Source organism: Periophthalmus magnuspinnatus, chromosome 9 (genome assembly GCF_009829125.3).
Source record: "Periophthalmus magnuspinnatus isolate fPerMag1 chromosome 9, fPerMag1.2.pri, whole genome shotgun sequence".
NCBI lineage: Eukaryota > Metazoa > Chordata > Actinopteri > Gobiiformes > Gobiidae > Periophthalmus > Periophthalmus magnuspinnatus.
The window spans coordinates 25,835,619-25,852,606 of NC_047134.1; the positions used below are offsets into that span (position 1 = coordinate 25,835,619).

Consider the following 16,988-nt stretch of genomic DNA (forward strand, 5'->3'; position numbering starts at 1 on the left):
GACAAGTTCAAATGAGGATATACAGGGTGTCCATAAAGTCTCTTTACAATTTTAAAATGTAATTACAAAAGGGAATTGATAAGATATATTAATTAGATTTGTTCTGTTGTACTCGGTGGTCATGAAAGTTTTTACTCACTTTAAAAAAAAAAAAATTATTTCAGGCATCCTGTCGATTAAAGAGGCATCCTTTTGAATGAACCCCTAAGAAATGGCTACTTCTCAAGAAAAGGCACAGTGTGTATCAAGGGTTCCGTGGGGCTATGTTAAAGATATCATGTTTTGAACAAAGATACGGGACCTTACTGAACTAAAGCAAAAGATAACTGATGTGTTTGCAACCAATGATGAGGCAACATGGCAAGAAACTGAGTATCGTCTTGATCTGCTTCATGCCACTAATGTGTCCATATAGAGGTCTATTAAACGGGGTCAAAAACTTTGGAAACCACTGAGTACAATAGGACAAGTCTGATTAATATGTCTTATCAATTGCCTTTGTAATATATTTTTAAATTGTACTTTATGGACACGCTGTAAATGGTAAATGGTCACATTTTTCTATAGCGCTTTTCCACCTTCAAGGCACTCAAAGCGCTTTACAACAAGGAACCACTCACCCATTCACACACACATTCATACACCAGTGTGCACAGACACTGAGGGCGAGGTGGGTTAAGTGTCTTGCCCAAGGACAAAACGACAGCATTCATCTGTGTGAGCTAGAATCGCACCAACCGTAGTTTTGGAGTTTAAGAATAGGATTTGAATAATTTAGGTAAAATTGATGAAATATAATCAAGATCAAGTTCAAGGTGCGCATATTACACTATGAGCCTGTAGCATTTGCTAATTACAATAATTTATGTTGTAAAGTGCTTTGAGAGCCTTGAAGGTGGAAAAGCACTATACAGTAGTCTGCAGCATGATCCGATATTTTAATTCGAGCAACCAGCTGCCTAAAGAATCCACATAAAGCCTTATTTGAGCACTTCACTATAAAGAGGACACTGCACAAAATGTGACTACACTGCTCTCTGATACATTTTGTAGTAAATCAGGGTTGTGCATGAGTCTGTACTGAATTCAAATTATATAATTTGAGAAACATTACCTAATGGGCCCTACATATCAACCCAAAATATCGTCAGCTTATCAGCCACCAGTTTCTCTGAATTCTAAACAATCGCCATCGGCCATGAAAAAGCCCATTTTGGTTGATCTCTGAAGTGAACCTTAACCTTTCGCATCGTAGGGTTATATTCACACAAATGTACTAAAATGCACAATGCTAAATTTTATGAAAAATGGGACTAAGCATGGGACTAAACCTGGACTAGACCGGGACCAAACCTTCTCCATCGGGATTAAACTGGAGTTAAACCAGGACCAAGTGTGAACCTGCCCTGTAATGATGTAACTGTCCATTGCTAAAGCCATTATATTTTGATTTAGAGCTCAATAAACATACGTATTATTGGTGACTGCTGTTTGTATCTGATACACATGTGTCAGGATTCCTGTTTTTTCCCTGTGTTCGACTGTGAGGTCTCCCCCCTCCCTTCTATGACTGTGTGCCAGGAGCTGGCCAGAGATCCTGGCACCACCCTTACCAATGGTTTCCACCCACTACTCACCAATCAAGCTACAACCTCTCCAGTACAAACACTCAGCTCATTCATCCACAGGCTGCCAGTTCCTCAGTTTACTCACTGTGGTATTGTACTGCTTGGCTTAGTTAATCTCTTTGCATTTTTCCATCTACTTACCGGTAGTTGTTTTTTTCCATATTTTCTTCAGACCCTGCTTTTGGACCAGAACCGACCTCAGCCTCCGAGCCAGCTCCCAGCACCTAGCTTTTGTCTTTTGTTAATAAACCCTGTAAATTTTTGAGTTCACTTGTTAGCACCTTTTTTGATCCACCAGTCATTAAAAGAACATACACTCTACAGATGGTACAAGATAAGCTACTAAATATTAAATTAAACCTAAACAAATACACAGTTGGGATATATTTCATTTAGAGATGTCTCACTAACAGACTATACACTAGCTGAAACTAATACTGATAAAGACTTAACCTTCCGGGAGCAGTAACTGACACAGGAAACAGAGGAGGAAGGCTGAGAAGGCAAGGTGAGAAGAGCCAAAGTAGACTGCGATTTCGTGAGTCATTTTGCACAGTGCTTATCTGGGGTAGAGATTCAGAGGAAATAAGACCCAACTCATACAGAATGGATTTGTAGACAACTTGGAACAAAAAATATGTTCCATTTTGAAGTGTTCATATGCGTCATTCCTTCTGTATCTAAAAACAAAACTAAGCTCAAGTTATGTTCAGTTTCCTGTTATAGGCAACATTTTGAGATATACAGATATTTTCAAATGGTTATTTGCTTATTTCTTGTCACTCTGAAACTCTTGTATAGGAAGCAAAACACCCTGCCTCTCATTAAAACCTTGACAAACATGTACTCAAATGCATGCACTATTTCTATTAGTTTAACAGTTCAGATTTCAGTTAAGTTTAAGTTTAAAGATTTCAGTTTTCTCTCCAATGTAAGAGCTTCTGGATGTCTTTACGTCACTTTCAACAATTTATCTACTCTTTATTTTAACAGATTATTTTTCCAGACCAAGCTTTAATTTGTTTTCACACCTGACAGTTTGAACTGCTCACTAGTGCTCTTCCTCAAAGTGGTCACATGATGATGCTGTGACGTGTTTGGTCAGCTGATTTAAACAGGTTTTGGCACCATCTGCAGTCTGACTTCTTCAGGACAGTATTCCAGGTATGTGAGAGTAAAAAAGCCATCCCTGTTAAAGTACAGTTTCAGTACACAAAAATAGGAACATAGGACAGAATGTGAGAAGGAAAGAGCAAAGGTGTGCGCATGAGAAACAGGAGCAACTCAAATTTCTGACCATTGTCAAAGAGAGAACCACATTATGGACAGGGACGGCGCAAATATCATAGGGAAAGAGGACAACAAACATCGTTGCTGGGTTAAGGAGGCAAATATAGAAATTACTTTAAACCAGGACGAGGGAGTCTTTTTACTCTCACACATCTGGGATATTGTCCTGAAGAAGTCAAACTTCTGATGGAGCTGAATTTGCAGGTAGGAAGAAAACGGCTATACCTGTTTAAATCAATTGACATCGCATGACCACTCTGAGGAAGAGCGCTAGTGAGCAGTCCAAACTGTCAGGTATAAAAAAAACGAAACCTTGGTCTGGGAAAATAATCTGTTAAAATAAATGGAAGATCAGATGAACCTCATTGGATTAGTTTGTCTCCTTTTGCCAGAAGAGTGCGGATGAACAACAGTTATACTATTATTGGGTGAACTATTGGAAGAAATGGTATTAAAGTCAATTTTACGTATAAAATGTTCTAGCTCAGACGTCTTTTGGGACTTTTATCTGTTACATTTGGACATGATATAACTACAGCCACTCACTGTAGATCATGAGCAGGTGTTTGTTTGGCAGACGTGTGATTCAGTCAGTTATTTTAAAACCAAAGTGTGAAAAAACAGTGAACGCGGTCCATTTGGGATGTGGAGACGGTGAAGTATAGTGTTGAGTGACTGCCCCTGTCACATCTGTCCTCTGTGACAGGAGCTGCATGATTTGGGGAAAAATTTAATAGGGATTATTTTAGAGTAGGATTTTGCTCATATTGTAAACAAGCATTAAAGGTCCCATATTACACAAAACTGACTCTTCTGAGCTTTAAGCCACGTTATAATATTATGACTTCCTCAAAAACATACCTGAGTTGTGTTTTGTTTCTTTCACATGATTGATCCTTTATTATTAGTCTGGCTACATCTCCAAAGTTCAAAATGCTCTGTTCCACTTTGTGATGTCATGAAACAGTAGTCTTCAAGTTAACAGCTACCTTTTACCTTTAGTTTAGTAGAGATTGGCAATTCCAGGGCTGAAATTATCCAAATGATTCTTGTGAAGGTGTAAGCAGTTTAAAAACAAGTGGAGCCCTTCCTGTATTACATCATGACATCACAAGGTAGAAGAGAGTGTTTTCAGTTTGAGAAGAACTCAGCTCAGTGTGGTAACATGGTCCCTTTAACATTTGAGAGAAAACTGAAATATGAACTGATAAATTCATACAAGCATCACTTTCTTTTCAGAACATGTTTGTAGAGATCTAAACTAAGATTGTTCTATTAAAAAACAGGATATTGCGAAATTCTGTCTGAACAATTGCAGCCTTCTGCAATTTGCTGCTTGTGCCAACTCAAAATATGTTTTTGAATTGATTGCGATGTACTGTACTGTCCACTACATGAGATATGCCACACAAGCTGCTTCTTGGACAAACCAGATCAGACGTCTCCAACTGTATTAATCCCAAAACTATAAAACTAGGGATGCATCAATCCAGCTTTCCCAGTTCCGATACCGATTCCAATACTATGGCTTTTTTTTAAGTAACTGCTGATACCCGACACCAACCGATATGAGATATGAGAGCAGAGACTGGGAACAGCATTTCCTTTAAACTAAAATAGACAGAACTGATCCAAATGTCCAGTACATAGTCTTTACTTCCATCAGTTTTATAAGTCCATCCAGAAAACTGGCAGATTCGATATTTGGAAGCCGATATTGGGGCCGATATTTGATACCATTATTGGATTGGTGTATCCCTAATAACAGTCATGTACAACCACACCCATTCAAATCCAAAGTTTGATAGAAGAAGGAATAAAATAATTTTCTCCCCTGAACATGAGAAATACAAGTCGGTATGTGTGCTCAAAATCTACTCCTTCAGGCCAAACTGTGTCCAGAAAAGTGCTGCGGTAAACCAGCTCACTAACTTGGCGAGGGATTGTGGGTTTGGTTCTGGGTCTAGAACGAGCAGCTGTCAGGAACAACAACAGAGGTCACTAGAAAATCGTTAGCTTGAACTCGAGTAAAAATAGTTTGTCGTCTTCCATATTTAGTCCATCATTGTTGGTATGTGGTAAGTTTTGTTAATTGTTATGACCTAATTATTCAAATACAGAAAGAGTCAAACCAATTTGCACTAAATATGCCTTCAGGACAAAAACACAACTCCAGGTATGTTTGTGATGAGGAAGCAACATTATACCAGAGATCAGAAAATAACCTAATATGGGCCCTTTAATAAAGATAGCCTACCCTGAACTCTAACTTTATATTTTGAGATTACAGCTTCAACCATAATGTAACTAACAAACCTGCAGTATAGAGAAGCTTATCCCTTATTATTCCCCCACATATCCCTCTGCGCCCTGAATACGATGGGTGTTGAGAGGAGGGCAGCTGACAGAGTGCATTAAGTGTCAAACTGGTGGATATAAGCGTCTGGCCCAGTAAGAGCCGAGAGGCAGAATCAGATGAGAGTCCCGTGCTTAAGGCATGCAGCAGGCGCCCGGCCCTGGTTTCTTCTCCTGCATGACTCCCCCTCTCTACTTCTCCCCTCCCTCCCCCCCTTCTCCCCTCCCTTATCTCTCTCACTCCTCCCCCTTCTCCCCTCCGCCTCCCACCTGCCCACCCTAAAACACGTGCCTCTCAAGTCTAAGTGTAGTCCTGTCTTTGAGCTCAATCTTATCAAGGCAAACCAGCAAATATGACAATAGTCTCAATTAAAACATCTTACTTAAAGTGGATCTATTATGTGAAATCTACTTTTCAGAGGTTTTAGCCATGTTATACCGGTAATTGTTTCCTCTTGTCATTTACCCTCTGACGTTGTTTTTGAAGTGACTCATACATGTTTTGAGTAATCTTTATTTTCAAGATGCCATATTGCCTGTGAACCCCACTTTGATGTACTTACTTCTTTCTCCAAGCTTATTTTTTTTAATCTGTGATACACGTAGGATTTAGTAGCGTCACGTAGGCATTTTGGCACAAATGAAAAAATGCACTACTAGTTAGACTGACATGCAGCTATAGGAGGAGCCGACAGCTCCAAGACTCTTTGTTGTGATGGTGTTTACGGCGACTTCAGCTCCCCTTAGGCACCACAGTTTTCTAATGCCAACGTCAACGGACATGTTTCTTTTATTAAGTCGTTTTAGATGAATATTATGATTTAAAATGTACAAAATATAACAATGATCCACGGGTGCCATAGATTATAACACAAGCACAATATGTCTTTAAAAATGTATGGCTGCAAGATGAAACGTCTTGAAAACTGTGAGTTAGCCAACTGTAGAGGCTTCATTTATTTATACAAATGTAATGACATCTGCAGGTAAATTAGGTCATCTACATCGGGACTGTAAAAATGGAACGTGAGAGATATATCGAAAAAGGATTATATTACATTTGCTGTTATGAAGATGTAACATTTGTGTTTATAATACAAACTAACGCAAATGTTACAATTTCATAACAGCAAAAAAAAAGTTGCCACCTGGATTTAACTAAGCAAATAGGTTGAGGTTGCAGCAGTTGGTCAGGTCTAGGTTCAGCAACAGTCTGTGCTCAAAGAATGAGGTCAGCTGACACCTGAATATACTGAATGACCAGGTTATTCCATCAATGGATTTTTTCTTCCCTGATGGCACGGGTATATTCCAAGATGTTGTTTGTTTTTTTTCCAATCAGGCTCAAGTGGTTCAGGGAGCATGAGACATCATTTTCACACATGGATTGTCCACCACAGAGTCCAGACCTTAACCCCATTGAGAATCTTTGGGATGTGCTGGAGAAGGCTTTGTGCAGCGGTCAGACTCGACCATCATCAATGCAACATCTCGGTGAAAAATTAATGCAACATTGGATGGGAAATGAAACTTGCGACATTGACAAAGCTTATTGAAAAAATGCCACAGTGAATGAGTGCCGTAATCAAAGCTAAAGGCAGTCCAATGAAATATTAGTGTGTGACCTTTTTTTTGGTGAAGACTTTTTTTTTTGGCCAGGCAGTGTAGTTTAAGGCTGCAAAAAGAGCTGATTACTACAATTACTCCACTATTCACTTGCAATACTTGAATCCTAACAACTACATTTACAAACACATGATAGCACATTTTTAATAAAAAATATCGAGAACCAGTTTAGACCTTCTCTTATTTAGCATTAGCATTAGTTTAGCAGCTTTGCAGTTTAGCTAGTTTTATGTATCAATTGTATAAAATGTGAAGTATGAACCGAATGCGTTAAACATTTTGCAAATCTAATAGTGATCACAAAACATGGAAAATAAAAAACAATTCGATTTTTGTTCATTTTTGTTCCTTCCTATGTCAATCTAACTTTGTACATTGAGCCTATAGTAGTGGGGATCCATGTGTGGTAGGTCATGTGGCTATAAATAGAAATGGGAGTCAAAGTAGCGCAGGCCATTTCTTGAACATGGCGCATCCATTAGTAAAGAGAAGTAAGAGTGTGGCACTAGTATCGTGCACCGGCCAGTCAGGTCACATCAGCTCAGATCCAATGAAACGGGCCCAGCATCCAAGCACTAGAATGGCCCTAGTGAAATGTATCTCAAGAACGCTAGCTAAACTGTGAGGGTGAATTATTTATCATGTGTGTGTCTGTGCATACACTGGTTTTTATCAAGCTAACCGCCATGATAGCTGCTAGCCTGCCAAGAACATATAGAACAGCTGGATTATCTAGCACAGCTTTAATCTTGTTAATAGAACGCAGTGCATATTTAGTTACATAAGGCAGAGAAAAAGAAGACATCTTCAGCCATTTCTGCTAAAACAACAAAACAGTTCATACACAGAGTTTGTTTCTAGCTATAGTAGCTTTGGCTGTTTGTTGAGTTAAAAAAAAAAAACTATAAAATACTTTTTCAGGGAAAGTCAGTCATCAGCAAGGACATCAGAAATAGATTTTTAGTACATTTTGCCAATAGCCGCATGTTTATACCTTCATTTTTATACCTGCACTTTACATCAAGGAACCATTCACACATTCATACACCACTGTACGCAGACTGGTGACGAGGTGGGTTAAGTGTCTTGCCCAAGGACACAACGACAGCATTCATCTGTGAGAGCTGGAAGAACTCTGCCAACTTGTGGGTTAGTTGACCTGACTGCTCTACCAATGATGTTTACGTCAAGAGTAGGATTTGAACCACAAACCTTCGGATTAAAGCTAGACAGATCGGCTTTAGCACAGGTACACCATGCTTTATTTGAACACTTAAATGCAAAAAGATGTGACAACACACCTCTGTTGAAGGTGTGTGGTAAAAAGAGACTGTAAGTGAGTAGTAAATTAAACTTACATAACTTGGCAAAAAAAAATAAATAAATCTTCAAAACCGGCCCTGCCCATGTCAGTCAACTTCTACTTCAAATCAGCGAACAAGCACTCTACCAACTGAGCTACTCATGCCCATAACTGTAAAACATTTTGTTGATCGTAAACCCGGAAGAAAGAGTCAGAGAGCTATGTTGGTAAAATCTGTTGTGCTGATGGTTTACCTCTACTTCACTGTCTGAAAAAGCCTTTTTTTTTTTTTTACATAACTTGTGCATGTGAATAATGGAGGTGCCAATGACTTTGTAAGAGCTAGGAACAAGTTAGACAGAGTTAAATACTTACTTTGTACTTTCAAGGTTTGAAAATCAGGTGCCCCAGATTTAAGAGCAATAAAGAATCACAAAATGAAATGTGACCTAAAAATGTAGACAGAAGGTAGATATAGAAGTATTCTGAACAAAACTGTAAGATGCAACAAGATTCTTAGTTAATACCATAAACTGTACACAGAAATTGACTATGGGAGTGTGACGTCACCCATATATAGCGTTCGGCACCAGCAAATGAGGCTAGTGGTTATAGGGACAAATTTGGAGCAGAGTTCCATATTTGGAATTCCGACCTTGAGTATCATATCAACCAAAGAGCCAATGTGGAGTGAACTGGTTGAAAGTAACACCCTGAACCACTGGTTAAGCAATGCTGTCAATTAAACCTGTTGCTAACACTAGCAGGAGCAACCTCGGGCAAAGAAGCCATTTGATTTGTCTGTTATTAAAGTTCATATCTTGATTTACGGACAAAATAGCAAAATAAAAATATGTGTAGAGCAGGTCAATACAGACATTTTAAGAACAAAATGACAGCAGCAGTTACAGAGAATGAATATATATATATATTAGGGATGGGACGATATTAAATTTTAGACTCATTATTTATCGTGGCCAAAATAATCGTGATTAACGATATTATCGTGATAATTATTAACCTGTTAAGATTCCGACGGCCCGGGCCTACTTTACAACTTTACAGCAATGTACATACACTTCTGCGTCACCCACACAAACAATCTACACATCAAATGAAAGCTGCAGCGCTCGTCTTTCTGGATATGCAAACCATTTTCACCTGCAATCACCACAGTGCTGACAGGAAAGACGTTTTTATAGAAAAGTCACAAAGTGTGAATCTGGACTTCACTTACCATTGAGCGCTCTGGTTCTGTCAAACATCAACATATTCACACAAAGTTGGTCACATTTGTTCCGTAAAGGTCCAGAGAATATATTCCAGTCAAGAAATTATGTCCACAAAATAAGATCCTCCATGTCCAATCTGCTGCAGGAAAGTACTCCAAATATGAAATCTGCTCCGTCACTTCTTTGCATTTCTTTTGTCAATTTCAGGCATAATAAACTTCTGACAGCGCCAACTTTGTTCCCCAGTGCTAAACACACGTGTCAGCTTGTGATTGACACCACTGTTGGCCAATAAGGTGGGGGTTGTGGGTTACTGAGGCTGCAGACAGCGAATTAGTGCTACAGATGACTGAAAGTTTACGCCCCACTCTTCCCCTTGTAGAATCAACCAATTACATCACACACATTTAGTGATGTTTTCCCCTTACAGCCAATGAGCAGCGGGACAGGATGATGTATCACATGGCATGGTTTTCCGTAAACAGACGTACCCGGAAGAAAATGTGTACTCCTCAATGCCATGCTGCCGAAATGGACCGGTCCTTGTTGCGCCGGAAGTGACGCAAGTGCCCGTCGACGAACACTTAATTTTTTTAATTAAGGCACTTTGGTGAATTGGGAAACGAGTGGATGCAGAAATGTGTGCATAATGGCGCATTTTACGCACTGTTGTGTTGCGTTTTAAACATGACGAAACGGACAAAACAAAGGGAGTACGTGATCGAGGACACTGTGGATGTTTGTACAAGTTAAACTAGAGGCATCTCGGAACCAGAGCGGTTCATGGCAAAGATTAAAGATCCCACAGTGGACTCAGGAGTAAAGGACCTTATTTTTTGATGGATTGGATGCTGTTCTCGATCGGTAAGCGAGGTTTATTCTGCTAAATTCTGACTTTATTCTGACTTAATTGTACATAAAATATACTGTGTATAATCGCTAGCTTTGCTTCTGTGCACATAGTGCGCATTTGGACCATGCACTCTGGCACATTTGTGTTCAGCTGTGTGAATTAGACTTCATTTGTCTATTGTTTAAAAGGTGTTGTTTTATTCTGCAGTTTGCATTATTGTAGGTAAAAATATAAGATGTGCACACATTAGCGTCTCATCTGTGCGCACGGGTGAGGCGCGCGCTGGTACGTTCCTGTGGAGAGTTACAGATCAGACTTTGTTTATTGTTGATATCTGACAGAATATAGTTCAGACAGAGATAAGCACAGAAGCTACAAGTGTCATTGCTATGTCAGAGTGGGCAAACACCACAAACTAACATCTAAACGTTGTATTGGAACTGGAAACATGAGGCAGTGTGGTGCCGTAAAGGTGATTATAATCGTGCGCGATGATCGCGATTATTAAAAAATGCCACGAACGATTATTATTATTATTATTATTATCATTATTATTATTATTATTATTATTATACATTTTGGTTACCTGTCCAGTCAGAACCGCTCATTTGGACAAAACTTTACAAAGACGAGTTGGTCTTTGTAAAGTTTTGTCCAAACAAGCATGATTGACAGGGGGATTAACTAATCAGAGAGAGAGGCATGGTCCGTTAATGTCTAAAACAAACATGGCGCCTTACGAGTAAAAAAGCAGAAAAGAAAAACATAAAGGATTGAGAAACTGTATGGATTTCTGCAGGATTAACAATTGACACACCAAACTCTTAATTATCTCAGGTAAAAGAAGTGTGTGTGTATATATATATATATATATATATATATATATATATATATATATATATATATATATATATATATATATATATATATATATATAAATATTAGATAATATTATATATATACATGCTTGTTCTTCCAAAGTACGTTTCCCAGCCTGTCCCTGTGTGAGTGGCCTGACAGTGGGACCTCAGGTTCAGGTTACAAGAGATTTACGCTGAGCAAGTGGTGCAGGGAAGGGCCATTGGGAAGAAGGGGTGGGTGATACTAAGAAAAAATTAATATGAAGGTATTTAGGATAATCCCGAAAATGGTGTTCACACAATACTCTGGCCAACTGAAATGTGCTAGAACACCGCTATACGTGTCTTGGTTTGAGTTGAAATATTGCTCAAATCAGCAATGGACTATAAAATGAACTCTCATTTGCACAAATATCATCTTTTACCCTCTTATTCGAAAGTTTACACAGTAAATCTTTTTTGCTCACTTTGGTATGTTTTAACAAAAAGTCTTCACTGGATGTTCAAATTTTGCATATGCATTTTCAAAATTTAACACAACATTGCCAATTTTCCCTATATCCCACCGCTACAGTAAAGAACAACACTGTATAAAATGCATTTATAAGGGACAGACTGCATGAATATCTCACTTGGTTGTTGAACTTTGATACTGGAACTTTTGCTACAAGATCTCATGATTGTCTATGTCTAAAAAGTGGTCACACTAGAACTGAAATGAGGAAGAAAAAATAAGCTTTTGGTTATTTTGCTTCTCAAAAATGGAATAAATTTCAAGGACATACAAAACTGGATACATTGGTGCCACTAATGCACTTTAATAATCTGGTGATAAGTATTTCTTCTCACACCTGCTCCCGTTTTTAATGTTTTAACTGGACCTACGCAGTTGTTTGTATTTGCATATTGCAGTGTGTAAATCCAGATTATGGATTTCTAAATGAGCTGTCAGTTTGTCACAATTACTCCATTGAGTTTGTAAAGGGCTACTGACAATAGGGCTTTTTGTTCTGGAGTCTTTTATTTTTTCCAAAGGGCGACAGTTTCTCGGAGTGTTTGCCCATTGATCCAAAGGTTGGTGGTTTGAATCCCTCTCCGTACCTCTTTTGACATATACATTGTTGGTTCAATGAGCAGACCTAATTACCCACAGTTTGGCAGTGCGATTCCAGGTCCCACACATTAATACTGTGCTTGTGTACTTGGGCAAGACACTTAGTGCCCCCAGTGTCTGCATACACTGGTGTATGAGTGTGTGAATGAGTGAGAGATTCCTTGATGTAAAGTACTTTGAGATGCCTTGAAGGTGGAAAAGCTCTATATAAAAATTTGAACATTTATTAAACAAGTCCCAGGAGCACTGAGGTGGGTGCTTGACAGCGAGCGTCTGGCGGCCGAGTCTTTCCTCATGGGGCCTGATTGAGCGCAGCCCAAAGAAGCAATATGGGGTCGCCCTCCCGTGGACCCACCACCTGCGGGAGGATCCATGAGGAGCCGGTGCAGAGAGATCTGGGCAGCAATCAAAGGCAGGGCCCTCAGCGACCTGATCTCTGGACATGAAGACTGGCTCTGTGGACATGGAACGTCACCTCACTGGGGGAGAAGGAGTCTGAGCTTGTGGGGGAGGTTGAGCATTACCAACGAGATACAGTCAGCCTCACCTATACGCACAGCTTGGGCTCTGGAACCCAACTCCTTGAGAGGGGCTGGACTTTATTTCTCTAGCGTTGCCCGTGGGGAGGCAGCGAGCTGGTGTGGGCTTGCTTATTGCCCCACAGCTCAGCTGTCACGTGTTGGAGTTCACCCCAGTGAACGAGAGGGCCTTGTCCCTGTGCCTATGGGTCAAACAGTAATGCAGAGTACCCGGCCTTCTTGGAGTCCTTGGAAGGGGTACTAGACAGTGCACTGACCGGGGACTCCATTATTCTACTGGGGGGCTTCAACACCCATGTGGGTAATGACAGTGACACCTGGAGGGGCGTGGTCAGGAAGAATGGCCTCCCTGATCTGAACCCGTGGCATGTGGCACCAGGACACCCTAGGTCAGAGTTCAATGATCAACTTTGTTGTCTTGTCATCTGACCTCTGGCCACGTGTCTTGGACACTCGGGTGAAGAGAGGGGCAGAGCTGTCAACCAATCATCACCTGGTGGTGATCGGTCAGAGGGGGCCCAGGAACGTCTTGCCGTTCCTGGGACTCCATCCTACAGTTTATAAAGGCCCATTATCTATGATCACTGAACTGAACCACCTTGAGTATTCTCATTCAGTCTTTGCATGAACTCAGCGACAAGCCAACCTGTTTACGCTGAAGCTGCTGTCAAACTTGTGTGAATACGCCATTGTCTTTTTGTCAGACTCAAAACTCCATTGTGATAATGTCTCCTACGCTTTGCCATCTGAGAGGCTAACAGTAACCGCTAACTCTTATGTAACTGTCTACACTGAAGGTGGAGAGCAACCACTCAAACAGTGAAACTATGCACAACTTATTCCTCTCTTTTTTGTCCTCTTCAGGTCTATTTTAACTCACAACATCAAACAAGAACATTACAAAGAGACATAAATAGATGTACAGGTAGTGTTTTCTGTCAACTTATAGCTTATTTGTGTGACTGCAAAAATGTTTAAAGTGCCCATATTAGGGTATTTTCTGATCTGTGTTATAATGTTGTTTCCTCATCACAAACATACCTGGAGTTGTGTTTTGTTTCATTCACACAAACCCTGCATGTTTAGGCTGAGTTCTTGTCCCAAACAGAAAACACTCTGATGTCACATGGTAATACAGGAAGTGCTCCATTGTGTTTTAAACTCTGCACTCTTTTACTAGAATCATTTGGAACTCAGTCCAGGAATTGCCAATCTCTACTAAACAACATGTAAAAGGCAGCTGTTATTTAGAAAACTTCCTCTTCAAGACAAGACAAGGTAGAAAAGAGCATTTTGAGCTTTGAAGATGTAGACAGACAGTTTCATTCATACATTTGAGTAATAATAAAGGATTACTCAAATGTATGAATGAAACAAAACACAACTCCAGGTAAGTTTTTGAGGAGGTAACAACATTATAACATGGCTTAAAGTTCACAAGAGTCAATTTTGTGTAATATAGGACCTGTAACTAAGCCCAAGGTTTCAGGTTTGAAGTCTGTGATCCCATCAAAGCCAGAACATAGTGGTTAAAGCTGCACTGTGTAACTTTTCTGAGGACCCAATGATCTCAATGAAAATGTTAATGCTTTCCCTAGAATGTTTCACAGCATGGCATGAAACTACTACTACTATATTACCATTTCCATGGAGACGAGTAAGTGACACCAGCAGTCCTAGTTACAGGTCAGATCTGTGGAGAGGTGACCTCACTCACGGTATAGAATACCTGCTTTTAAATGTATTTTAGCAGACAAAAGCACGTGCATTGAATTTATATATATTCGTTTAATGCCATATTGTGAAACATTCTAGGCAATGCAGTAACATCTCCTGGAACACGAGCAGGTAGTGGACACCTGACCAAAACAATTATAATAAGTTTTAGACCAGAGCTTTATATACAAAACAGTATTCAACCTTTTGAGACTGGGGTGAAACATATGTATTATTACACACCATTAGAATTAGAGATCAACCAATGAGACTGATACCAATGGCCGATAAGACCTGCCGATATGTAGGGGCAATTTTGATGATTTTGCCCAGATTCTGTTAAATTTTCTAAAAAAAAATCTACAGCACCTTTTATACGACAAACCTTTAAGAACGCCATATACTGCTATGTATTCATGTTTAGTGCAGTTATCTCTTTGTATTAAACTCTTTAGGCAGCAGATCTGGCCTCTGCTGGGGATTTAAGACCGATACCCGACGCACTAAAAGTCAAATATCGACCTGATATATCAGTCTATCTCTGATTATAATGCTCTGAAATAAAGTATTTAACAGCAGCCAATTACAAGGTTTCAGACATCACAACTTTCTATAGTCCAATAATGTTTAATACAGATGAGGGTCAGCTAAAATTAATAATATTAAAATGCAGATTTCTGTTGTAATACAGTGAGTCCTTGGGTCTAGTCAGTAATAGAAATGATCAGGTTCAACTTCTGTGCATTTACCTTTTGGATATTTAAAGTCAAAGTACAATGTAATTAATAATAAAAATTGGCCCTTGTTCCCATCTGAAAACTACCAACAGACAAACCACTTTTGAAAACAGACAATGGGTTTACTGTAATAAAAACTCTACAGTTGGTGTTCTGAATTCAAAGAAATAACACAATTATTAAGTCAATAAACATTTTTCTTTGGTAACAATGAAAAGAGAACTTGAACACAGCACTCACCTCTCGCCGACAGCTTTTTAGTGTTGATTATTTTGGCAGCATACTCTTGTCCTGTACACAGCTTGACACACCGGCGAACTACTGAAAAAGCTCCCCTGTAAGAAACAAAATGAAAATAAATCAAATGTTACAATATTATGGACACAAGCGTACTTCTAAACTTGTTATAAAATCCAGTTGCATGTTGTTTAAAAGGTCCTGCATTACGCAAAATTAAGTTTAAGCCATGTTATAATGTTGTTATCTCCTCAAAAACATGCTGGGAGTTGTTTTGTTTCATTTACACATGTTTAAGTAACCTTTTATTTTCAGTCTGTCTACATCCTCAAAGCTCAAAATGGTGTTCCACCTTGTGATGTCATGAAATGGTAGTTTTCAAGTTAACAGCAACCTTTAGTTCAGTAGAGATTGGCAATTCCAGGGCTGAAATCATCCAAATGATTCTAGTGAAGGTGTATGGAATTTAAATATACAGTGGAGCACTTCCTGTATTACCATATGGCATCACAAGGTGGAACAGGATGTTTCAAGCTTGAGAGAAGAACTCAGCCTAAATATGCAGGATTTGTGTGTTAAATGTGTGAATGAAAAAAAACACAACTCCAGGTCTGTTTGTGATGTGGAAACAACATTATAACATAGATCACAAAATAGTGTAATATGGACCCTTTAATTAGTAGTGTTTTGCACAGGCGGCACATTAGCAGCACAACACAGAGGACGTGTGGACACTTGTGGACTTGTGTTGCAGAAATCCTCCTTCTTAATAGGCTCCCATGAGGTTTATCTCATACAGTCAGCATGCTTCAGCACTAAACCAAAGCTATGGAAAGGGGTTTTAACCATTATATGATGCATTACTGTCAACCTACACTGGCTCCTGTTTCAATTCAAAATTTTCTTGAATGTGTTTAAATGTCTGTCCTCTTTATTTGAAGCAGTTACTACGGCACTATACTCCCACCCCATGTGCCCAAAAGCAGGCTCAAGACCAGAAGTGACCGAGCCTTTTCTGTAGCAGGGCCCAGACTATGGAACAGCGCCATCTGCCTGTTTTATTTTTATTTTCCTATGTATCATGTGATCTGTATATATTTTTTGTTGACTTTTATGTGAAGCACTTTGGTTCAGTTGAAGTTGTTTTAAATGTGCTATATAAATAACTTGAACTGAATTGAAGTTTAAAGATTCACTGTGTAACTTTTCTGGCGAAGGCTCTGTCAGTTATGTAATTATTCCTTTGCTTGAAATGTTCCACACTATGGCATTAAAATCCCATCTTTATGAACACAAGCAAGAGTCTGCTCACAGTAAGAATACATTTTGATTTTTGAGCAATACAAAAAAAGGTTTAAAAAATGTACTAAAGCTACTCAAGCTGGACATTTTTAATTCCATACTGTGGTACATTCCAAGTAAAGCAAATGCCTCTCCATGGAAAAAAGAAGAAAAAGTTCCATAGGGCCTCTTTAAACATTTATGGGTCTTTTAAAGA

The 16,988-nt window shown here is 39.2% G+C and overlaps 1 protein-coding gene across 19 annotated transcripts in view; it reads right to left on the reverse strand.

Annotated features, from left to right (window-relative positions):
- Positions 1 to 16,988, reverse strand: part of camk2b1 (calcium/calmodulin-dependent protein kinase (CaM kinase) II beta 1) — a 99,622-nt gene that overhangs the window by 80,596 nt on the left and 2,038 nt on the right. For all 19 annotated transcript variants that reach the window (XM_033972280.2, XM_055224372.1, XM_055224373.1 and 16 more), the window contains exon 2: positions 15,494 to 15,588. In XM_033972280.2, coding sequence (XP_033828171.1) covers positions 15,494 to 15,588 — 95 coding nt within the window. The remainder of the gene's footprint in view (positions 1 to 15,493; positions 15,589 to 16,988) is intronic.